General features: G+C 33.5%; 1 protein-coding gene across 2 annotated transcripts in view; it reads left to right on the top strand.

The window, feature by feature from the left end:
• LOC149805826 (glutamate dehydrogenase 1, mitochondrial-like) overlaps positions 1-25,837 on the top strand; it is a 55,911-nt gene extending 30,074 nt beyond the window's left edge. For both annotated transcript variants that reach the window (XM_089950540.1, XM_089950539.1), the window contains exons 5-12: positions 3,450-3,548; positions 7,241-7,378; positions 7,884-8,021; positions 10,554-10,634; positions 11,896-12,019; positions 16,656-16,744; positions 19,243-19,305; positions 22,462-25,837. In XM_089950540.1, the coding sequence (XP_089806666.1) occupies positions 3,450-3,548; positions 7,241-7,378; positions 7,884-8,021; positions 10,554-10,634; positions 11,896-12,019; positions 16,656-16,744; positions 19,243-19,305; positions 22,462-22,578 (849 nt within the window). In that variant the 3' untranslated portion in view covers positions 22,579-25,837. The remainder of the gene's footprint in view (positions 1-3,449; positions 3,549-7,240; positions 7,379-7,883; positions 8,022-10,553; positions 10,635-11,895; positions 12,020-16,655; positions 16,745-19,242; positions 19,306-22,461) is intronic.
• The last annotated feature ends 607 nt before the right edge of the window (positions 25,838-26,444 follow it).

Genomic DNA, 26,444 nt, shown 5'->3' with positions numbered 1-26,444 from the left:
TTGAAAATGTAGTTTTATTATGACCTCTCCTTTGGAAATATAATATTTTATCCAAGATCTCCTTTTATGGTAGTATGGACACTGTCAAAAGGAAAATGTAAATATATTTGTTGAACATCATACGTGTGTCCCCTTTCATAGGAAGCAGCTATGATATAATCCGCTTTGGAAGGAATGACTCTCAGCAACGGAGCTGCCGTGTTTCTCACAACGTTGTACTCAACGACATCACAAAACAGAAGCAGCAAATTTTGTCCCTCTTTCAATTCGATAAGAGGACGAAAATAAGTGTAGAATCAATGGTTGGTGTGAATGAAATTCAGAGGAAGGAGAGAGATGTATTCACTATTCACCCAAAACAAACAAAATGTAATAGCTATCATATTGGCATCAGAAGGATACACGTTAAGACGGTGAACAATTTTTTGGGTAATCAATCTGCACTTTTCGGCGAGTTGTCTAAAGTGCATTGCCAACATGCTTGTTGACAATAGCTGCAATGGTTTCGACGAGATGCTGAGCATTAAAAGTAAGAAGTCTGTAAGAATTCTCATTTTATAGGTATTCAATTGAGGAATGACTGGTGTTGGTTTTTTCGATTCGTGATTGAGAAGATTATTGTTGTCCAAGTGTTCTTGAACTTATTCTTAGATATTGACGATCAAAGTGATTTGGTCTCAGCTGATAGTGATGGCAGGAGTAGGATGATTGATATCTACCAAAGCTACTTTCCAACAAGCCTCCTCATCCAGTTGTATGGATTGCGGTAATTTGATTATGAGACAACATAAGGTGCAGATGGGAAACACGTCCCTAGAAATGCCACTAGGTAATGTTAAATTAAACTGAATACTCACAGTTCTACCAGAGATACTTCCCAAAGAGCTTCATGACCTTATTGTAAATAAAATTGGTTACTCCTGGTTCGATGGTTCTGATTTTCGAAGAGTCACTCCTTGTCAAAGGATGCTTTTCTAAGGAGGGTTCCAGAAGAGGGGTGGTACAGTGATTGGAAAAGTGGTGACTGGCATAGGCGGCAAAGTTAACGCTGTTGCTGACCGTCTTGGTATATTGCAACGACGGACTTGAAAGAAGATATTCAAAACAACTATTGAGTAAAATAGTCCACGATTGTTCATTTTTATAATTCCTCCAAAGGCAGCAAGCGCAGGATTGTAGCAAATGCTGGCTAAAAGCGTGTCAATGGTGTGATTTGCTTTTTTATTGCTCCTCCTCAATAAGTCACCCAATGATTGTCACCGCTTTTAGGATGTTTCTGCGATATTTGTTTGGATTGCGGCGATTTTGTATGTGTCCGACCAGCAATACGAGTAGAGGTAATCATTCGTTGTTTGGTTTCTTTTCTTTAATTTCTTTTTTTGCTGAAGAATGTTTCGACGTCATCTTTTTGATCCAACCTTTCATTTCTTTTCGTCTGGAAACACAGGAAGGCGTTAACAAGGAGGCTGTCATACTAGGTATACTTGGTATTTGAGCAGATGCATTGTTAAACACTTCTCATGTTTCTTTTTCTTCTTTTACCATCCCTGGACTGTTTTTGTCGCCGTCTTTGTTGCTTTTTATTTTTCGTTGCTTTTATGACATTATTGGAGTCTATCAAAGTAGATTTAACTGCCTCGTATAAAGCTTTCTGGTGAAACAGATGAAAATGTTGCAAACATTGTATGTAACTTTTCGAATTTTTTGTTTCGGATAAATTCTTTCGATCCGTCAATGATTGTAATTCTTGCTGTAAGTGTACGTATCGGTGACATTAGGATAAGGAAGTAAATGGGGTCGAATACCATTGATGGGGTTTCATACATCGTTTGTATGACATCTCGATGAATTTAGGATTATGAGGTAAATGGGGTGTCTTTAGTTGATACCAACGATGGGGTTCCATCCATCATTTGTATGGAAATAAAGTTAATTTTCGTCATTTCATGTCATCCAAGGGTACAAACGTGTCATCTGTCCAGGAAAGTATGTCTTTTTTATGTTATTTTTTTCTGCATCTCACCATTTATCTTGCTAAAAGAGATCCAGCACTCAATCCTCAGTAGGAGCAGCCACATTTAACAATGGTCTTATCAGCATGGGTGTAAATCGTACTCGTTGAACGAGCATTTTTTCAATTTTGATTGACGAGTAGTTTCTGTTTCACCCTTTGGCACAACACGTGACGATGTTTTCCTAATCGCTGGTTCAATATCTGGTACAAAGGCACAGTTTCTTTCAACGCTTCGAAACAATTTTTTCACACTGTTCGATGATTTCTTTGTGTGTTGTTTGAGTGATTATTCTCGCGTCGGAACATTTTATTTCGTCAATGCTAACAAAATGTCTCAAATTGTTTAGCTAAACGAGGAGGCAACCCCATTTGCCGTTTTCTCGGATCAATGTTTCTTTGGTCGATGATGGTTTAATCTTGGTGACGTCATTGTTTCAAGAGGAAATAAAAACTAAAACGAATCTTATCCAAAACTTCTTTCTGTTTGGCTACATTAGGAGCATTAGTGCAAAACAGAAAGACAACTTCATCGTCTTATTTCGAAAGAAAAACAATAAAAGAAGACATTGACTGCGAAGTAGTACTTACTTTAGAAGTGGATTACTATTTTTTCATAAAATTTTATAACGTTGGTTTTAAATAAGGTTTGTCAGGCATCATCAGGAATGAAGGAGCGTCAGGAGGAATGGTCACCGATTGAGGTTTTCTTCAGTAAATGCGGGCTCTAACGACAGTAGCTTTTTTTTGCATGAGATGTGTTGTTTTTTATTTTCCTTGGGACCTTTCTTGACATTTTGATTCTTCATATTTTGTTGGAGTGTGAACTGGCTACTCCACTTCCACCTCTCTTCTTTTCGGCCTCCTGTCTTTCAGGTGGATGTAGCACTTTTCACTTCGATATAAGATCCCATTTCAAACGTGAACCAATAATGACACCAACTAAAGATCCATTTCCACCAGGTTTCCATGTTATTTTTATGATAAAGTTCTTTTTCTTTCTGCCTATTGCTTCTGTAAATAATTTGTCACGTTTGATAAATGTAGCCTTCTCTTAACATCATTTACTTTGCAAGTTGAAATACACTTACAACCGATATGTACATACCACAATTTTGCTAAAAGACTTTTATTTTTGCCTGGTATAAGTGGTGTAAATAACTTATTGCACTGCGTTATAAAAGCTCTTTTCAGACATATATCTGCTGATAGCAGAATTTTTTCACGCTCCGAGTGCGTGTTCGTCTTTACCGTTTGTTCATTTCCTAGGTTGATCTCACCCTTACGTTTGTTTTACTTCACTTTTATTTCAATACCATTTTATCGCAACTTCTTTGGATTGAGAACATGACTTGGGGTGGACTCAACTTGCAGACTGTGACCAGCATCGTGTTAACATGAGTGAGAATTCTTTATTTCTGGTATGCTTCGTTTGCAGGGGATTTGTTACGGACTTGAAGCTATTCTGAGGGAAACAAGTTACATGAGTAAACTGGGACTAACAACAGGCTTTGGAGAAAAAACCTTCATAGTACAGGTAAAAGTTCTGACAGGCATAATGCTATATTGTAAATATAAAATCCATTTTAATAACATGTTTGTCTTATAAATTAACCTTTTTGCTCCATTGAGAAAAAGTTTTCAGTTGTTCTTAATTACATTGACTATACAAGTGAATAATTTTAATTGTGGGGTTATCATATTTCATGGGCTTATCATCTACGGAAAACTATACTGAGTGACGATGTGTAAATCTCTATACAAAATATACTGACATTCACTTCTATGCATTTTTTAGCAAAAGCCTCATCCATTTTGCAGTAATTAGGTTGATTTGGTAAGTTATTCATTGCCAACTCTTAGCATAAATGCCGAGATCCGAATAAAGAAAAAATGCAGACCTATTTTTCGATGTATGCATAAGTAATCAAGTTGAATTTAACTTCTTTAACTCAGACTCTGGTTAGGCTTTTAACTGTTCCTAAAGACACATGTCAACATATAGCGATTAGGTTTGTAACTGTTCTTATAGAGCAAAAATGTCGAAAATTAGAGATCAGGTTTTTAACTGTCCTTAAAAAGTGATGTCAGCAATTAGGGATTAGGCACTAAAACAAAACCAGATACAGCAAACCAAGTCTTGAAACAAAGCTTTTATTTTTTTCCTTTCTAAAATCTCTTCTGACAAACGAGTTGCAATCTCTCCACTATCATAATATCACCGACCCAATGATCAAAGAGTGGGGAAGAGTGAGTAAAATTTTATATTATTGTCGACCTCCCTGCTTCTAAGGTAGTCCGATAAATCATCAAATCTGTGTTGATACTGATGGATGATATGTGGGTATGATATCAGCTGTTAATTAATATGTACATTTTTGCTGCGTGCAAATCTTTCCGGAACAATCATACGAAATGTTGACATTTACTGATATTAGGTAATAGCCATATATAGCGCGAAATTCAAAATGGACACCTGACAGAGGGTTATGATATTCAACGTGGATTTACAAGTTGTCAAGCATAGGATTTGATCCGGAAATATTATGTACATATAGCCAAAAGAACCCTTCAGACGACGATAGCTCAACAGCCGCGAGAAATACCGGTAAGTATATAAAAGTACACCGGTGTGTGCAGACAAGAAGGGCGGCAGATTTGTGATGACATATCTGTATCCTGTACTGTGTTGAAGTCTACAGTTCCTTTTAGAAACACAAGATTAATGAAATGTCTTTGTTCAAGAATTCTGCATGAGCACTCAAAATATTTCCAGAGAAACAAATTAATCTTTTAAATTCCAAATAATTCGAATAAACATTAAAATGTAATTCCCAAAATGACACAACAAAAGAAACACCTTTACGTCCTAGCATTTAGAAGCCCGACTGTGAGATCTCTCTAAGCAATGGTTTAAAATTTGAATATCACACAAAACATATGCCAGGATAAGGGTCATGTGATCATGTTTACATCACATACTCTCAGGATGGCCCTGACAAAAACCAATCATTTACTTAAAGAATAAAATTTTTAAAAACTTGTTTACTTCACTAAAATCTGTTTACAAGTCGAGGGTCACATATCCAACACAGCCTCGATCTCAACCTTATTATTCCCACAATAAAAATAAATTAAAAAAACACTTGTGGACATGACTGTTACTAATTTTGAATTAAGGTCGGGAACTAGGTCAGCTTTATGTGTTTATGAAAATGAACAGTCAAGGTCAAACTATTTTCTGGAAAAAGTATCGAGTTCCTAGTAAACAGAACTATGTTATTTTGACATAAAATGAAATAAAAAAATGAAAAGATTTTAAAACTTACAAACAATTAAAACAGATATAAGTTAAATCAAATATACATAACAATATAATACTAGTATGTGCTTTGAGTAGTAATTTAGGATACAAATTATGAGTAATTTGTATTAATTACTTCTGCATCGGAATGTCATTACATCAGCAAAGAGCTTCCAAGTTCTTGAAATTTTACCTGCAAATTAAACCATAATCATTCAATTTCCTTTGTTATAAATGTTTCTTAAACATATTTAGATATATTTCCAGGGCTTTACAACTTTTAAACAAAATTTGCCATCTTAGGGCAAGCTGACTGGAAAATTTAATTTGCTCATTGGAAATTTGAATTTGCTCCAAAATATGACAGCATGCCATCACAAGTAAATGTAAAACATTAGATGAAACAAATTATGGGTTATTTTAAGGAAATCACTTTAAAGCCTTAATTTTAACAATTAAAGAACTTTTGTTTTCTTTTTTACCTTTGTTTGCATTTTGAAAACATTTGCCGATAATTAAAGTTATATAAAATCTAAATATAAATAGTACATGTTTTGTACTTAGTTGATAAAAAAATAATGCAGAGGGGAGCTTAGAATGCATATACATGTATAGTTTAAAATGTAACGACATCAATGTTCATGTAGATAAATGGATAGATAGATAAGGGTTTTGGGAAACAGTAGATTTTTTAGACAGACAGACATACAGACAGAGACTAGGAAAGAGAGAGTTTTAGGTAATAATCATGAACTGGACAATTAAACATTTTTAAAAAAAAATAGGTTGATTAGATTTGTTTGTGGAAACTTCATCAAATTTCCTTAGCTTTACCATAATATTATACTACCAGACTAATTTTTTCAAGTTATGCAAACATTAGTGATAGCTAGACCTTCCGTATTGATTATGCTCACAACTGAAATAACTCTTATTCTATCCATTTACTCAATAAGTGTCACCCAATCACTTTGAAATTGCCGACAGGCATCAAAACACTCTTTGACAGTTTGCTTTTGAGAATGATTTGAAAACACTTTATCGATTTTGTTATTTGCCAAACCAATAAATATGTATCATTCTTCTGTAATTATCATGGAAATAATAGACAATAATAACCACTTGGGATTTCATTAGATTAATTGCGCTTTTAATGATATCCAAGTGGTACACATTATCAACAAGTACCTTTCATTTCTAAATAAACATGCCTAAGAAGGCTCGTGAGTTATATTGTTCAAGTATTCATCTAATCACTAGTCACATTAAAATTGGCAACATTCACCAAAAGAACCTTTGACAATGCAACAACACTCAGCATATTTGACATTCTGTCGCATCAGTGAAGATACAGCAAGATCGCTTGTCGACTTTCTTTTGGGAAGTTTGAACAACAGTACCATCTGGTTTTCATTGAGTGCAATGATGAAGACCAATGACACCTGCATTACGTCCACCCCACCCCCAACTACTGAGCAGCAGAGACTGTATCCACATGTAATTAAGAAAATATTCTGATGAATTTTGAAGACTGAAACTTGGTAAATATTTTTTATTTATTTAATGCCTGCCTGTTTGTGATCATACTGATGCTGGCACATGTGTGGTAACAATGGGACATTACTAAGTCTAATGATGCTCTCTTTGTTAGTGTATTAAATGCTTAATAGAAAACAAATGCCATTTTATTTCTTTTCTTAAACAAATTTGATATTTCGAGTACTTTTCTATAAACCTGTATGTAAAGATAACTTAATCTCCAGGATCAAATTGCACTTGTTTTGGTCATGTGCACTGACCCTCCACCTTAGGTCATGAAAATACACTTTTTAAGTCTAAAGACCACCCCCCATCCCAACATTATCTGGAAATAGGCAGGAATGAGATCATCATTTATATACTAAAAGCTTTTGTTTTTTGGACAGGGCTATGGAAATGTGGGAATGTACACTGTGCAATGCCTGCAAAAAGCTGGAGCCAAGTGTATTGGTATCATTGAGATTGATGGAAGCATCTACAACCCAGAGGGCATTCATGCCCAGAAATTGGAAGACTATAGGATGGTTAGTCTCCCTCTCTCTCTCTCTGCTTTTCAATTTATTACAATGCTTATATAATACTTTAAGTAAATGAATACTATTTTTAATTTGTCTCTTTGTTACGAATTTTATGGTACTTTAATTGCAGTCACCTTAATGATCTCAGTTTCCTTCATCAGTACATTGTTATTCATATTTTGGTATTAAAGTTTCAAATCGCCATATCAGATTATAACCAATAATCTAGATGCTTCTAGAGAGTTCAAATTAAGACCACAGAAAAGTTGCAATGTTTTGATAAAACAGTGTACCCACTTATACCCTCTTTTTTGTAAAGACCAAATCCTCAGTGATTAAATTTATTTATTATATAGTGTTATGACCTGTCATACAAAACACTTGTCTTGAAAGACCATAACTTTTTGGCAGAAAATAGGTGGAACTGAGTTTTTGTAGATAGGTTCTATTGCATTTCAGATGAAGCTTTGGATAAATGATGTTTTACTGTTCCTATTTACATCAATTACAGAAGAATGGAACAATTGTTGGATTCCCAGGTGCCAAGCCATATGAGGGAGATTTGTTGTGTGAAAAGTGTGACATCTTGGTGCCAGCCGCAAGTGAGAGACAGCTGACCAAGAAGAATGCACCAAAAATTCAGGCCAAGGTCGGTAAACCAGGTTTAATTCCCATTGTGGCCAATCAACCCATGATTGACAAAACAATTATGCTGACAGTATATTAAGAAAGAAATATTACATAGCATTAGAATCAACCATACAATCACATTTGCATTAGTGAACAGTTCAAATGACATTAGTAATATAGTATTCAAAAGACACAATTTCAGATTCATAACGTGTTAACATTATGTATCTCAGAGCTTCCATTCTAAGTTTTATATTATCTTCTCAAAGAAAGATCTTCATTTACAAGAATTTTTGCTGATGTTCTTGGGCTTAACTAAGCTACATTTATTTTAAAACTGTAATGTTTTCCCTAATTGAAGGAGCCATTAGGGTGAACATGCCATCTCTAAGAAAGTTTAGTAGGATTTTATAAGCTGCTGACCTGTCTTGTGTGTCCTATGCAGGTTTGTCACCTCTTTGTGGGGATAGAATTGGGATAGTATTTCTTAGTGGGGCTAGAATTGGGATCAAATCTCTTAGCGGGGCTAGAATTGGGATCAAATCTCTTTGTGGGCCTTAATGGATTGGAATAATATCCCTTTGTGCAGCTAGAATTGGGATAATATCTCTTTGTGGGGCTAGGATTGGGATACTATCTCTTTGTGGGGCCAGAATTGGGATAATATCTCTTTGTGGGGCTAGAATTGGGGTAATAATCTCGGAGAATATCTCTTTGTGGGGCTCATGATTGAGATAATATTTATATCGATCTAGGATTGGGATAATATCTTTTTGTGGGAATAGAATTGGCATAATATTTCTTTGTGGGGCTAGGATTGGGATAATATTTCTTTGTGGGGCTAGAATTGGGGTAATAATCTCTTTGTGGGGCTAGGATTGAGATAATATCTCACTGTGGGGCTAGAATTGGGATAATATATCTTTGTGGGACTAGAATTGGGATAATATCTCTGTTGGGCTAGGATTGGGATAATATCCCTTTGTTGGGCTCAGATTGGGATAAATCTCATTGTGGGTTTAGAAATGGGTAAATGATTGAGTACAACAACAAGAGCTACTGCTGAAGAGAAGTTGCAAATAAATATTTCATGTTTTGATAAACATATTTAAAGCTGATATATGCAGCTGTTAAGATTGGGATAATATCTCTTTGTTGGGCTCATATTGGGATAAATCTCTTTGTGGGTTTAGAATTGGATAAATGTTTGGGTACAACTACAGGAGTTACTGCTGAAGAGAAATTGCAAATAAATATTTCATGTTTGACAAATATATTTAAAGCTGATATATGCAGCTGTTAAGACACTATTGAATACTGCATAGCTCAGAATGTTTGTGATTATAGAATGCAACCAAGATACACCATCAGCACAATATATCTTTTGCAAGTGGAGATGACTAATGTACCACTCAAAACTTTGTGACCAGTCACCTTTAGTAGTGAGCTTAGGAAAGGTTTTGGATATAGTAAACTGCTTATTTTTAGCTCACCAGCCCATAAGGTAAAGGGAACTTATGGCATGGCCTTCCACTGTATAGCCAAGATTGTGCTGATTTGCTTTAAAATTCTATACCTGCATACATACAGATTGACTATGGGCAAGATCTATCAGATTATTTTGTACCTGTTTATCTGAGCTTGTTACCTCTCTGGGGACCAAATTTTTTCTGATGTTGTTGCAACTTGTAAATAAGCTTAAATCATCATATCATTATTGTCTATTTCTATGCCAGTATCTTTGAAGACAAAAATTTGTAACCTTAAAACAGTAGGCAAAATGTACATGACATAATGCTTGCAATATATTTCACATTGGATTATGTTCTTATGATATTATACAATTCTGCCAAGTGAAATGGTCAATTGTGTAGACATGTAAGCTAGGTGAATAACATAAGCTCCACTTGGGCCTCATCTCTTTGCAGAGTTCTAACTTTCACTGAAATTTAAGCCATAGGTTTAAGGATTTATATCATGAGATAATGGCTTGAAAATGTCACTAGTTACAGAGTTACTAATTAAACACTGTAATTGATTTGCATTAGGAAAATGCACAAGAATTTGAAGAAACAAGAGAGAAACCTTGTATTTGGAATTATGACAATACTACTAAAATTTGCTAATGGAATGCACTGTAATAGCTACACACGGGTTAAAAACGTAAAGCGAGAAGCCTTCTATAGTAACTTCTGAGAAGAAAAAACAACTTGTTTAAAAACAAAATGAAAACACCAACAAGTGAAAAACTGTAAAAATGTGAAATAAGTTCACTGTAAAAGTCAAACTCTTTTAATGATATGAACATGAACAAAATTTGCCATATTTCTTGGTTAACAAAAAATGTAGAATTTGACAGTTAGATACACTAACTGTAACACTTGTTATACAGATGAAAGCTCTCCAGACCTAGTGATCATATGGATCAGCAAAATGTCTTATAATTTATTTTGTATAAATTTATCATTTATCCAGACAACCACTTACATGGCAAAATTTACATTTCCTTATTTGTCCATATAATCAACATTTTAGTGTTTGTTTCTTTCAGATCATTGCAGAGGGAGCCAACGGCCCAACCACCATGGAAGCTGATAAGATTTTCCAGGAGAGAAACATTTTAGTTATTCCTGTAAGTCATCTGTATTTTGCATCACTACCCTATACTATACATTATTCTAAAATAAACTTATTTTGTCTTCATATGGAAAAAATAGAAAAAATATCTTTCACGATAAATATCTATCTATCTATCTGTCTGTGTGTCTGTCTGTCTGTCTATCTATCTATCTATCTATCTGTCTGTCTGTCTGTCTGTCTATATATCTATCTATCTATGTCTGTCTATCTATCTGTCTAAGGTATCAATATAATCTATTTATTTATTGTGTAAACAAACTGTTATGCCTGTCGGCATCTTGATAGAAGTTTGAATGATCACTTTGGTGTCAGTTTGCCTGTCTGTCCACACCATATATTAATCTCTACATTGTTTTTTATGTTTACTTCCTTTTTATTTTAGCACCATTTTATCCTTCCCTCAAATTTGAAATGGAGATTAAATACCACTTACCTTTATCTTGCAACATTTTAATTCATGGGTCATCCCATGGGGTGGATATCTTAGTTCCTTGGTTATCCCATAGTGTGGGGATTGTATTTCCATGGTCATCCAATGGAGTGGGGATCTTAGGAGGTGTAGTGGGAGAAGCCTTAATGATCCTCCTCCATCGAAGATTATCTATACAGTACCTGATGTGACTGTTATATCTGGCCAGCTATGTTTAAGTAACAGTGTGCTGCACAGATGCCAAAGCCACACTCTTTCTAGATGTTGATAGGATTGCAGATGCAGTGATTTGCAAAGGAAGCAACAATGCAGTTGCTGGTGTCAAAGAAGTGTCTTCTTCCCATCAAGTCTCCAATAGTGGTTTGGAGCGCAGAAGAGTGTTCTCCCATTTCTTGGCAGCCCATTAACAGATAACATTGACTGGCATGCACAGTCAGTCTTCTTAAAATTTTGTCACTAGATCTAGCTTCACAGAGATGAGATATGGACCTGGTGGATCCAGGTGCTGTAGCCCAGATAACATCAGCACTACATTCTCACAACTGTGGGTTTAGAACTTTCACTGACTTGACCTTGGTTTTTCTGAGGAAATGTTTTTTTTTTTTCATCTTAACCATATATTGTCATGGGTTATGTGACCATCAGTTGTACTGATCTACTCACTCATTTTCCTCTTGTTAAATTATATGATACTTCAAAAGATGCATAGTATTCGATATACTGAGGTTTTAATTACTGAAATTTTACAGTAACATGACCATTTTTATGATATTTAAATCATTTGTTTGGTGGCTATAAAATCGTACATGTTTCTGCATTTCAGGACTTGTTTATCAATGCTGGTGGTGTGACTGTGTCCTATTTTGAGTGGCTCAAGAACCTGAAACATCATGATCTCGGTCGTCTGACCTTCAAGTATGAAAAAGATAACAATGAATACCTGCTGGGTGAGACAATTTTATTTTGACTATAGTCAGTCAATTTGATGTATAGAAGTTTACTGGAAAAGTCATCTTTTAATATTTTATTTGGGATGTACTTTCACATCTAATGCAAGGGTAATGAATTGCCTGGTAGTACCCTGCTGGGTTTCCCGGACCCGGCACCCAGAAAAATGTCCCTACCCATCGATTGGTAGATGCACCAACAATTATATTAAGTAGAAGTGATTCTTTTTCTTGATTCAGGTAGACTTTGAAATTATGTAATTAAGTATTATTTATTATGCATGTAATGGGTTCCATGTATAAATCATAGAGAGTAAAATTGACCTACATATTGGAGGTCAAATGTCATTTGTTGACAGAGTGGAGATTTTATGTTCTATACCTAAGGGTCAGATGACATCTGGAAGACATACAGGAGCTAATCCAAGATTAATTTTATATAACTGAATCAATTTATGCTTGTAATGGTGAGAATTTTAATTGTACCTGTTACTATTCTTACCGTCTCAAAATTTATCTTTTTCTAGGACATTTTACTTCTACATTGTACAAATTGTCCCAAATGTGTAATCAAAAGTTAGTAAAATAAGATTTGTACAGTTTTTGCAAAGCCAATCAATCCAGCTTGAATTTAATAGTTTTGAACAGTTTAATTTCTCTCAGATTTATCAGAAATAAATTTAATATGCACATTCCATAGGGCATCACTGGCTAACATTGTAGTGCTGAGTAACCTTTTGTATGTTTGTTTTGGCCATGCATTATAAAATGGTGGATATAATTCAGATTAACATTGATCCAGGCTTATCCAGATTAAACATAACCAGCCATAAATGTCTGCTCCATACATTTATCTTTTAAATATTAGAGGTTACGATTTCACCAACTAAGACATTATTATCAACTATCATATATCTTGTTGCATCATTAGCAAATCAGTGATTCTATGAATTCTACAGTATTATTGGTGAAAATTGGAAATAATAGTGACCCCAAAATGGACACCAAGTGGACACTTCCTGATGCATCAGACATCTGAGGATTTAGAATTTTTAATAACACATCATTTTCATAACATTAAGTAGTTTAATTTCAAACCATGATAATGAATTTTCTGAGCATTATCACTTTTTCCTTATAAGAACTACCCTTGAAAACCCACTTGATCAAAAACTTTTCCATTATCAACAGTGAAGAGACATAGCCTCCTTTCCTTTTCTAGTGCAAAACAGTTTAGGTGTATTGTAAATGCATGTCATCTGATGTGTTGCCAAAGCTCTGGAATGAAAAACCTGGTTGATTATGTGAAATTATATCATGTTGTAGTCTTGTTGTTTTAGTATTTATATAAACATTTCTCCACATCTTGACAGTACAAAGTACAAATAAAAGATATATACCTTTCATATGCACAGGCACTACATTTGCTTATTTCCATTGATCTGGGAACAATGAAGTTTGAAAAAAATAGGTATTAAATATGTGGCAAAGTGAGTTCTTAATTGATTACAAATTTTTAAACAAGTATTTCTTGATGCAGCAAGTCTAGACTGCATGCTTTCAATGGATTTTAGAACTGCTAAAATATTATAAACATCCATTGCTGTAGTAACGTTACAAAGAACAAGAAAAGACAAATCTAATGGCATATAATGGTTTTGAGAATTTGCAGTAATTGCTCAGTTTTGTGAGTTGATTGTTCACAAAAGAAATAATTAAAATCTTTTGCCTCTACTTCATTATCAGGTATAGCTAATGTCATCTACAACCAATGATTTGCAAGATTTCTCTTCTCATTCATTTGAATTTCTCTAATTAGTTTCCAGCAGACATTCATATTAGCATGTGAAGACCTGATTCATTGCAGGAGTGTGTTGTAATTATAACATTTAGACTTCTTAATCTCAATAATAACCAGATTCCTCCTTTGCCTGTAAAGAAACCAGTGTCTGGGGCTTTCAAGTTCATTTTGCTTGATTATACAATTCAGATTTAGTTTTGCATCTAAGGTGTATCATTAATGCAAAGAGTAATACATTTGTGTGATATTTATTTCCTTAGAGCATCCTGTATTCTACTGAATTCCTGACAAAGACCTTGATATTGTTTTTATTAATAACACTGTTCCAAAGATAGACTTGAAATTTGAGTCCAAAGAGTATTGTTCCCTTGGCTGTATGATCAGATTTTTCATTCACAGCACTCATATTTAGAGAAGATAAATTTAAAAGAAACATATAAATGAAAATGAGAATTATTGGACTGGGCTCTCTCTATATTTAATTCAGCATGCTCCTAAACAGCTAAGTTGCAATTGGGCAGGCTGTATTGTATCCAAGTAATAATTTCTTCCAAGTATTTTCTGTCCATATACATTTAAAGTCAGAAAGGTGCAAGTGGGCCTAATAGAATATGTTGTTTAGATAATTAACTAACCCACCTCCAAGTGTATCCCCAGCTTTCCTAGAAGGTTCAAAGCAGTTTGAAAAAGCCATTTTATAATTCTGAATACTCTGCTTAAACCATGTCCTGGTGAATGTCAATACATCAAACTCCTTCACATTTGTCTGTGTCAAATCAATTTCATTGTACTTTATTTATCAGTCTTTGTTGTTAAGCCTGGCTGTCTTTTGAACTCATTGACTAGCATTAAGCATTCACGACCAGTGTTAATCACAGAACATGTTTATTGTTGTAACTTGTATTTATTTAGCCAGTGTTAATCACAGAACATGTTTATTGTTGCAACTTGTATTTATTTAGCCAGTGTTAATCACAGAAAATGTTCATTGTTGCAGATTGTGTTCATTTAGCCAGTGTTAATCACAGAAAATGTTCATTGTTGCAGATTGTATTTATTTTGCCAGAGATTAAAAGCTCTTAAACAAGAAGATTTTGATTCCATCATGTTTTACTATAATAAAAGCTGATCATTGTTAGGTTACTACATTAATTCAAGCCATAACCCATCCACAAAATAGCAGTATTGGCTTGAAATTCTTTCTAAGGACATTTTTGTTTGTCATAAAGCTTGTTTTATTACACTGCACCTAAAATGAGTTAAATGATACTAATAAAGATTGACACTGATAAAGATTGACACTAATAAAGATTGACACTGATTGACACTGATAAAGATTGACACTGATTGACACTGATAAAGATTGACACTGATTGACACTGATAAAGATTGATACTGATTGACACTGATAAAGATTGACACTGATAAGATTGACACTAATAAAGATTGACAAGTGAATGCATTTTTTTTTGTTTGAACATATATAAACAATGCAAAAATGAATATTATAAGATAACTGACAATGTTGCTATATGAAAAGTAGCTACTAAAATTTTTATTTCAATGCTGTTACCTAGCTAGCATCTGGTATTAAATCAAGGTAATTATAATGAAATATTATTAAGTCAAAGGGGAAGGCAGTTTTAAAAAAGAGCACATGCTACATTATTCTAATTGCTCATAGAGTTCATGTGAAAATGATACAAACTTCTTAATTGCATATTTCAGTGAAATACTCCATGTTGAAAATGGCTTCCCAAGGGCCAAAGCATATTTTAGTGGAACAGTCCTAAAGCCAGTTAGCTTATAGCATTATTCTGGATCTGTCATCAATCAGCCTGTCAACAGTTGCTTGCAACCACTATGGAAGCAGTATTTTTGATATAGTTTTGATCAGAATTTGAATATAAGCATTATATGTCATAAAAATCTCAAATGAGTCTGATATTAATAGGATTATCAAGCTTCTGATGGACAGGGTGTGTTTTGACTCTCAAAGTCATACTTCTGATCTGATTTTGATCAAACTTGATATATAAGCTCATATAATGTTTACCTCAGACAAGTTAATGAGCTAGATTTATGCATCTTGATCAAACTTGGAAGATGGGTTTATGATCTTAGACAAGATCAAAAAAGATCTATGCATATTAATGAGGTAATCTTGCATCAGACTGGCTGGGCTCAACACTAATAAAGACTTTTTATGATCAGACTGTGGTCTTAAGAAGCCTTGTATGATAAAAAATGTTGATGCATGATTATGAGCAGATCTACATGTGTTTATGAGGTAATTCTTTGTCTAATTGACAGAGCTTGTTACAACTGTCCATGAAACCACATTTAGACTAGATTTGCTCAAACTTGGTAACAAGGCTTATTTTGTTATGGCTTTAGACAGATTCTATAACAAATGAGCTCTGCCCATGTGACAGTCTTATTCTACATAAGCCTGTCATAAAATGTTCAACTGTTATGTAAGTTATATGACCAGTTTCAGGTTCACTTGGGTCTCCTGCTGTTGGTTTCAAGTTAACAAAAGAATAGATAAAAAGTATATATTAATTTTCAAATATGGTGTCTCCTGCTGTTGATCTCAAGTTAACAAGAGAATATATAAAATGTACATATTAATTTTCAAATATGGTGTGTCTGCTGTTGATCTCAAGTTAACAAGAGAATATATAAAACGTACATATTAATTTTCAAATATGGTAAGAATCAAAAATTGCATGTTGAAGCTGGTCATTTAGTGAATTTAATGAATAATTCTGATTGTTTGATCAGATACATTATAAATTTATTGGTGATGAATTTCTCATGTTGTGTTCACAGATAGTGTCCAGCAATCTCTAGAGCGAAAGTATGGGATAAAAGGTGATATTCCAATCACACCAACCCCAGAGTTCAAAGCAAGGATGGAAGTATGTTCTTCATCACACTCTATTTGAGAAAAGAAGTATTTTTTAAGTTCTTTATCATCTTTTTGAGATAAACAGATGATTACTATATATTATTCATCATACTATATAAACAGATGATTGTTATATATTATTCATCGTACTATATAAACAGATGACTGCTATATATTATTCATCATAGTATATAAACAGATGACTGCTATATATTATTCAACATACTATATAAACAGATGACTGCTGTATATTATTCATCATACTATATAAACAGATGACTGCTATATATTATTCATCATACTATATAAACAGATGACTGCTGTATATTATTCATCATGCTATATAAACAGATGATTGCTATATATTATTCATCATACTATATAAACAGATGATTGCTATATATTATTCAACATACTATATAAACAGATGATTGCTATATATTATTCATCATACTATATAAACAGATGATTGCTATATATTATTCAACATACTATATAAACAGATGATTGCTATATATTATTCAACATATAAACAGATGATTGCTATATATTATTCATCATACTATATAAACAGATGACTGCTATATATTATTCATCATGCTATATAAACAGATGACTGCTATATATTATTCATCATACTATATAAACAGATGACTGCTATATATTATTCATCATACTGTATAAACAGATGATTGCTATATATTATTCATCATACTATATAAACAGATGACTGCTATATATTATTCAACATACTATATAAACAGATGACTGCTATATATTATTCATCATACTATATAAACAGATGATTGCTGTATATTATTCATGGTACTATGTTTGAAATAATCAGAAAGCATCATCCTGTACTGCAGCTTCTACAAGATTTTGTGATTTTCTCCTCATGTTTATTGTCCAGATATAGCCTGCAGTGAATAAATTTACAAAACACTGTTAAACAGTGAGATAAAAGAGCTCTGATACTGTCACTGATTTAAAAGGGCTACTGTTATCCAACAGAATAAACCCATAAAGTTCAAATTGTTTGATTCAAAGGAAATATAATTTAAGACATGTGTGATTGGAGTAAAATTGTGCATGTTTTACTCCACAAGCGATATGTTTTTAAAACCAGATTGTTTACTTGCTTGGTTGTAACCGAATGCTTGTATGCTCTCCTAGTGAAAGATCACTGCAGTTAATTTACAGTGTTGCAGCCATTGTGATTTAAGTTTGCTTCCACTTTTTTAAAAACTTTTTATAACTGCTCTTTTGTTGGCAATTTACATCATTAATATAGCAATCTAGCTTTTTGCAGGTAAAACTGTCCACCTGGCATTTGCTTTCCCTTCCCTTTCCCTGGATTCCTCTTCATTAAACATCTGGCAATCACTTTCCCTTCCCTTTCCCATTCCTCTTCATTAAACATCTGGCAATCACTCTCCCTTCCCTTTCCCATTCCTCCTCAGTTATCCTCCTGAATAATTAAGTAACTGTATCAGTTATCAAACATTCCCTGCACCTTCCCTTCACTCACACCCTCCTTTCCTCCTGGTAGTTTTTGAATGCCTTAACATAACTGTCTAATAAGGAAAAAATCATTTTAGTTAGTAGATGCATGAGAGCGGTATGTACTTTCTCCATTGAATACATTAGTGTTCGAAAAATACACGCTGCTAGCTCCACAAATCCAGCTCTCACAAAACGATGAAAGAGTGTGCTTGCCATCCATATGCCATGTAGACAAAGGGAAGAAATTCTTACCCATTACTTGCCCTTACTGCAGCTGGGTAGTACTTCAAGATCCTCAAAATCCTTGAATATTATCATGATTTCAACCCATTCATCCAGTAAGTTGGTATAATAGCTAACCTCTGACAGATTGTTGAAAAAAACTCAACAGCCATTTTGTGTGCATGAAAATATAATGTATTACGTCACTGCTTTTTATTGTTGTTGATTCACAACAACACGATATTCCTCGTTTTAAAAAAACATATGTACATTTATTTTCTGAGAAAAAAAAATGTCAACATCAAAACTAGAATCTGTATTGTTCTATTCATGAAATATTGCTGCGATCATTTCATTTGCAAGTAATAGTGAAACTTCTCATCCCTGAGAAAATCTCAAAGAACAAATTTATGACTTCTTATTAAAAGTTGAGAATTGAATTTAAGTTTCTGGGTTCTAACCAGTTCCTATGATAAAACGAGTGATACATCATCTTGCTTTTATTTATCAATTTGTCCACTTACAATAAATAGGGCCAATATTGTTTTTTATTTTTTAGTTTAGAAATGGGATCCATACTAAACCCTGCATTATAAGTGAGTTATCTGGATGTGAGTTATCAAGGAAGTGGTGTATATTCACTGAAAATACAACATGTTTAATCTTTTTGGAGGGATAGATTCAGGAGTAGTAGAGTTTATTTTCCAAAAGATACCATAAGTAGGTAAGTATTCTCAGAGAAATATAATTTACTAAAACAATTTTGTCTCATTGTTTTAGGATGCCTCAGAGAAAGACATTGTCTACTCAGGTTTGGAATACACCATGGAAAAATCTGCAAGGGTAAGTGATGACAAATATAACAAATATGATTTGATGTAATTTTGGATTTAATAATGATAATCCACTTGGAATCAATCCAGTTTGATTCTTATGTTCAGATAAAAGTGTACAGTAGGACCATGTGGGGGATGGGGGATATACCAGATCTAGAACTTTAATAGATGTAATTATGGTTTGGATTAGCCAGTGATTGGATTAGACAGTGATCTGGAAGTTCAGGTGTGAATTTGTCTACCATTGTAGCACTTGTACAATAAAACAGTGCACAGGTTGCTGATAAAAGCCCATAGGGAAAATAAATGACAACTTGTGCAATGCTGCATTGTAAAAGTTGACGATAAAAATCCTTAGGTAAAATAAATGACAACTTGTTTAACACTGTACTGTGCAATTTATGATAAAAACCCTTAGGTAAATTAAATGACAACTCATCATAGGAAAATATACATGAAACATATTTCAGGCATTTTTATTCATCTAGCTATAACTACAGTATGTCAAATTGAACTTAGAGTCATGACTTTTCACACATTTTACCCCAATTGTAAGTAAATGATCTTACTTCAGGCCATTAAAGCCAGTTTTCAATCTTTTATACATTTTGAAATTTACTTGAACATGGGTATTTTTGTTCTCTATATCTGTGTTAGAATGACAAAGGAAATTACCTGGTAAGTAGGCATATTTAAACCACTTGAGGTATTCATGTGAAAATGACCTGAGAAGATTTCCATGCCATTATGAATACAGTAGTTCTTCAGCATTAAGAGGTTAGCATTAGGATTGGTCAGCCTGTCGTTAGGATAATGTGACTGGGTGGGACATGATGCTACATGTCTGCGGCATGATGCCCCAATGCTAGACATCACTATAAACTGCCACACTGCAGACATCATTGCGATATGTCTGAATTTTGTTTGAAGCTACATTAAAAATCCAAATCACACACACAAACACAGTTGGCATAGTGCCTGACTCCTAATCCAAGGGTTTGATACCCACCCAGGCCAGCTTAGGTCAGCTGCCTTATGGTATGAGGAAAGCGCTTAGTTCCCATTTCCTGATTTTGATATAGGTCATCATTTTGGACTCAATTGGATTTTACATGGGATTATTAAGCTATTATTTTGTCTATTTCCCACATCCATTTGTAAAAAAATACTTTGCAGAAATATCTTGAATGACATCTTTTGAGACACTAAAGAACATTTATGGCTCACCATGATAGGAAAAACAAAACAACCACAACTTATTTAATGTTAAAAGTTAATTAAATTATACTGAATGTAGTGGACTGACAATGCAGTTTTGAATATTTTGTTAATTTAGCCAAGTAAAAGTGTTCAGATAAATCATTCCATTTTGAAAATGATTCAGTTTAATAATCAAATTTACACCAGGTCTCAGTCTGACAGATTTTTGTCCTGCCTATGTTAGTGACAAGCACACCATAGCAGTAACTTCTCCATTGGCATCATCATCATCGCCAGTGGTTTTGTTAAGGTTTGGTTGATGATTTTTCTGTAATTTTTTTATATCTTGAACTGAAAATGCAGGCCCTTGCCAACATTCTTGTCTAAATGTCACACTAATTTTGGACTTTTCATTGATATTCTGTAAAATTACCTAACTTAAAAATCACTTTGATAAAGACTATTAATTATTCCTGTATGATGTATATTTCTGTAAACAGTTTTAAAGTACTTAAGTTTTATGTCAATTTTTTTAAGTCTGTCCAGCCAGTTGAAAACTGGTTGTAAATTTAAGAAGTGTGCTTGAGCAAAAACCACTTGAGGTAAACAAATGACATTTAGTATCCATATCTATGTTGTTGACCTTATTAGAGCTTCATGCAGTTATAGCAATTTTTCAAATCATTCTAATTTTTTAATATTTTGGGCTCTAAACTCTATGCTCAGCAGTGTAATATTATTATCGCACAAGCACAAGTTTAGAATATATACATATCTGTGTGTCTCTGTGTGTGTGTGTATTGACAAATCACTGTACTTGCACTATTTTTGAAGAGGTGTGTGTATATGATTTTTACTTTTGATTTATCTTGATCATGGAGGGATTTGAGATAGGCAGGTGCATATTTATGTGTGCGAATTGCTCACCATCTGTCAGAAGTTTTCATCCGTCAGCAAGCAAACAAATTTGTATCAGTGTGTGGAACACAATCAGTTGTAAGAATATGACTATGCAAGTGGAAAATGACAATTCTTAGCTTTAGTCCTCAGGATTAAGTAATATAAGATTTGGAATTTACCTGATGTTGAATTAATGCAAAAGCCAGATTATATTTATGCATTATCAAGGATTTTGCCTTTAAGAAAACAAAATGGGTGTGTTTTTGGTATCTGACTCAGATCCTATTTTAATGGCTCCAGCCTCCTGGCCTTTTATCATAATACATCCCAAAAAAATCAGCATTCACCATGTCCCTTTTTTCACCTTTTAACCCATAGCTTTAGATGGGAAACAGTGATATGAACTTTAACAAAGCTGGGTAAAAAAAGATTGAAAAAAAATGTATACTTTCTTTTCATATAAACACAATAGAATATCATAATTAATTGTATTTTCCCTATCAAGTTTATGATCAATTGTAATGGGAAAATACTGAAATATTAAGTTGCTTGTTATGACCCACCACAGGTATCAAAAGGACCTATAATGTTACTTTGCCTGCTTTATATTCATCTGTACAATAGGCATTGGTTAAGTTTTGTATTTTCATCATTTTCTTATGCATTATTCACAGCATGGCCATAAATATTTATATGTGAATGTCTCATTGTGAGTGCAACACTTTCCATTAAATTTGAGACCATGCTTCAAAATCATGCAACTCCAGGGTGTTGAGAGAAGTTGTAAGCTACAACAAGCAGAAGTAAATGTTGTCTGCATCTTCTGAGGAATCAAAAAATGTACCAAACAATGTCAAGAACATGTTATAATAAGAGCCTGTGCAGACCTCCACACCCCCCACCACCTTCATCCAATAGAAAAGGAGGAGCTGGTTGCATGCACTGCAAATGCTTATTACAGAATTAGAGTATACTCTGTGAAGTATCCAAATCAGATATGTTATTTCAAAAGCTGAGTGTGTGTGCATGTTTTATAATAAATGTATTTGCTATTTGGTTTCAGAATGTCATGAGCACTGCTGAGAATTACAATCTTGGCCTGGATATGAGGACAGCTGCATACATCACAGCAATAGAAAAGATTTTCAAGGTTTACATGGCGTCTGGCTTAAACTTCTGACCTAGACATCATCACCTTGATTTGCTTACTGTAGATTTTAGTATATGTATCAATGAAACTTAACTACTTAATCTTATTACCATATACTTTTTAATCCTAAAAATATGTTTTTCGTACCAAGAAAAGAAGAATGAAGACGATGTCATCTTTTTTTCTTGTTTTGATGATTGAGGATTAGTCTGGACTTTCTTCTTTCATAATAACCAGTCTCATTTTGGGTTTTTGAATCAATGGGTTTTGCTAAATGTATATGATATTGAGGTTTATCTGATCACTAATGATTGAGAGGTCAAAGGTTAAGTGTGTGTAGTCTGCTGCATGAATATTAGCTGTTTATTGGAAAGGCCCTTCCTTGACTTGAATACATAATAACTGGCATAACTAGTCTATTCAAAATAACAGCTGTATACACCTTGACAAGACCTCGAACCTCTTTTTTGGTCACAATTCTGAGAAAATGGTGCATGTCGCACTATCCCTAGTGTGGCTATGGAAAGGAATTGGCTTCTAAAATCTGCCATAAACATCAAGATTATCTTTGAATGTACCATCATGTGTTTTTGTTATGGAAAGTGATGGAAAATGGCCAAAAGTTTAAATCTACATTAACTTGCTCATCAGTCTGTGATTTTAAAGTGGGTGGATCAGATGGCTGTGTGGGTGGAGGAGGCCATTTTGATGAAGAAACTGATTATTTGGTTTCCTTTCCTACCTTATTCATCAGTATTATTATATTATTTTCTGTAAACCAGTCCAATTTTTGGTCCATTTTGTTGTAAAAATTAAAGAATTTGTGCAAGAAAACTGTATAAGTCATGTATATATTTGTATTGTTACATTGACGAGTGATCTTTCATTTTATTACATTATTACCTTTCTTATATACTAATGCTTTGTGATTGAAATATTTACAGTCTAATGTTTAGCACATGCTTCTCATAAAAAAAATTTAGGAATATTTAGAATTCCATTGTTGGAAATTGCTGACAGACTGCAGCATCAGTTAAAATAAAGTTGTTGTGGTGTTGGAATTAAATGCTTATTTAAATGCCATGTATTTTTAGTGATATTTTCTTTTATAAGATTTAAGTGTGTCTTTAATATACCGGTAAGATAAATTGAAAGAATCTGTGAATGAAATGATTGTTGGCCATTCAAAGTAATCTAAATTTGATAAAAGTATGTGCAGCTCTGTATTTTCATTTAAGTGAGCATGAAGATTTTGACCATCTCCACAGATTGCAGACATTAATGGGTGTCAGATAGTATATTTGATGATATTAATAGGTGTCAGTAATTTCAGATGGTATATTTTCAGACTGCCCAGTATATAATTAAAAAAAAAGGCAACAGACAATTGATAAGAGACCAAGATGTTTTGTTACTTCTACTGTGACAATACTTTGTACCAGTACTATAACAGAAAAAAGACTCAAGAGTAGAATATTTGTTTTTTATTAATTTTTCTAAAGAAAAATGTGATTGTTTGAATAGTATCTTTTATCAAATATTTTTATTACAATAGGTCGCATAGTACTCCCTTGTATCTTCACCATGTTTGCTTTATCTCCACATGACTGAATAGATCTGGCTGAATATTGCATAAATAAATATATTTTGATCGGATTTACCAGTTAGTATACAATTGTTTACATACCTTGAGCTGTCTAAACATCTTCAGAGGGCAAGAGTAATTTGAAAATGCAGTTGTCATTTGTGACTGAAACTTATGTTGATATTTACTTATCCATGTGGCAGTGTGTTGCTGTCAATTGATGTCATACAATATCTGTTCAATATACCTACATGTTGAGAAATATCACCACTAGTTTTAGTACTCTGCAATGTAAAAGACTTTGAAGCAAAAGGTCATAGGTCATAATCCCAAACCCATTAAGTATGCATTGTGTCCCCCACAATGTTTTTAAAAGTTTACTTATCATCCCTTCCAAGGGAAACAAGGTTAGGGGCATCAACATTATAATGATATCACCACATGGGTAACTGTGTACCATTTTAGGATTAGATATATTTACAGACAGATGATTATTTGGTAGACTAATTGAGCCAATCACAATATCCCAGTGCATATTTAAAGGCTTGACCGATGGAGCCAATATATCCCCAAAGCTTTTTTAAAGGTTTGTGAATAAAATGTTAGATGCCTCACAGAGAGAAGACTAAGTTTCACAATAAACATAGATTTATTTTTCTTATACTAGTGACATTGTTAGAGAACAGCTAAAAAGGATGTGTACAAATATAAAATTAATCTTTTTCTTATACTAGTGACATTGTTAGAGAACAGCTAAAAAGGATGTGTAAAAATATAAAATTAATCTTTGAAATGTCTCATAATTTCTTGAGGAATGTGTCAAACCATTTGTTTTTTTCTTTTTTTTTACTTAAACTATGCCATGATGTTGTCAAGCAGCTACTTGTACTTCTTTCCAAACAATGAGATGAAAGAAAATCCTAGACAGTGTAAGGAAAAGCTTGCCAGACTACCTCATACATAAAGAAGTTAGAATTAGACATGCAGGTGTATTTTACTTGTTGAGCAATTGTATTTTATCTAGGAATGAACCACAAATCAGGTAACCATGAACAGTCCTTGTAGACAAACAATGTCCCAAATTAGCACATGAAAAACAAAAATAAATTTGCACAACCATTTATATGACATTTTAATTAATGACTTAAAATTAATTCTACACAAAAATATCTGTAACTGTGACAGTGTTCTGTTTTGACAAGCTAATATTAGTCACTTTACATCTGTTTTTAATTATGCCTGTAGAAGGAATGTTTGTACGCTGTCTCATCATGAATAGTAGAAACCATGGGCAAATGCTAAAGAGGTTTTGAAGGCTGTTACATATGCTTTGCATGTGGAAAAAGAATATAACAAACTTTAAATGATGGAAATGCAAGAGATTACATTTCTTTGAGTACTGAAGTCAGGTTTTAATATGAAACTTTCAAGTTTACTATTGTGATGTTTTAAAAAATATTGTTGAAAAGTTGGCTGCACATATGTGTCTAATGATGTCATGAGATTTTAGTCTAAGAGTACTAAGTTGTTATTATATACAACCAACATGGTTGCAAACAGTTGTTTGATTCCAAGTAACAACTAAAATAATGTTCTAGCTTTTCTTGTTTGTAGATATCAATTTATAAAGTTATAGTTTAAGCTTTTTTAAGATGTGCTTTATGTACAAATGTTAACATTTTCAATAAACACACTGGTAGAGAATTTGTCGTCATTTTTTCTCACCTAAAATGTAATACAAATGTCACAAGGAACAAAAAGTAGAATATTAAAAACAGGCCATTTTGACTTGAATTTCACTCTTCTGTGCCTTGAGTTTTATATGTCTTGGTTTCTCTGGCAATATTGGCCACAGAGGCTTACAGTTTGGTATGCATTTTGGTGACTTGAGTTTTGTATGCCTTAGTTTTTATGGCAATATTGGCCACAGAGACATACAGTTTGATGTGGATCTTGATGACTTGGGTTGAGTTTTGTATGCCTTAGTTTTTATGGCAATATTGGCCACAGAGACATACAGTTTGGCATGCATCTTGATGACTTGGGTTGAGTTTTGTATGTCTTAGTTTATATGGCAATATTGGCCACAGAGACATACAGTTTGATGTGTATCTTGGTGACTTGAGTTTTGTATGTCTTAGTTTTATGGCAATATTGGCCACAGAGACATACAGTTTGATGTGGATCTTGATGACTTGGGTTTGAGTTTTGTATGTCTTAGTTTTTATGGCAATATTGGCCACAGAGACATACAGTTTGATGTGTATCTTGATGACTTGGGTTGAGTTTTGTATGTCTTAGTTTTTATGGC

This window comes from Sinohyriopsis cumingii, chromosome 2 (assembly GCF_028554795.1).
Source record: "Sinohyriopsis cumingii isolate HCF-2022 chromosome 2, ASM2855479v2, whole genome shotgun sequence".
Taxonomy (NCBI): domain Eukaryota; kingdom Metazoa; phylum Mollusca; class Bivalvia; order Unionida; family Unionidae; genus Sinohyriopsis; species Sinohyriopsis cumingii.
This window is presented reverse-complemented; position numbering and strand designations above follow the sequence as displayed.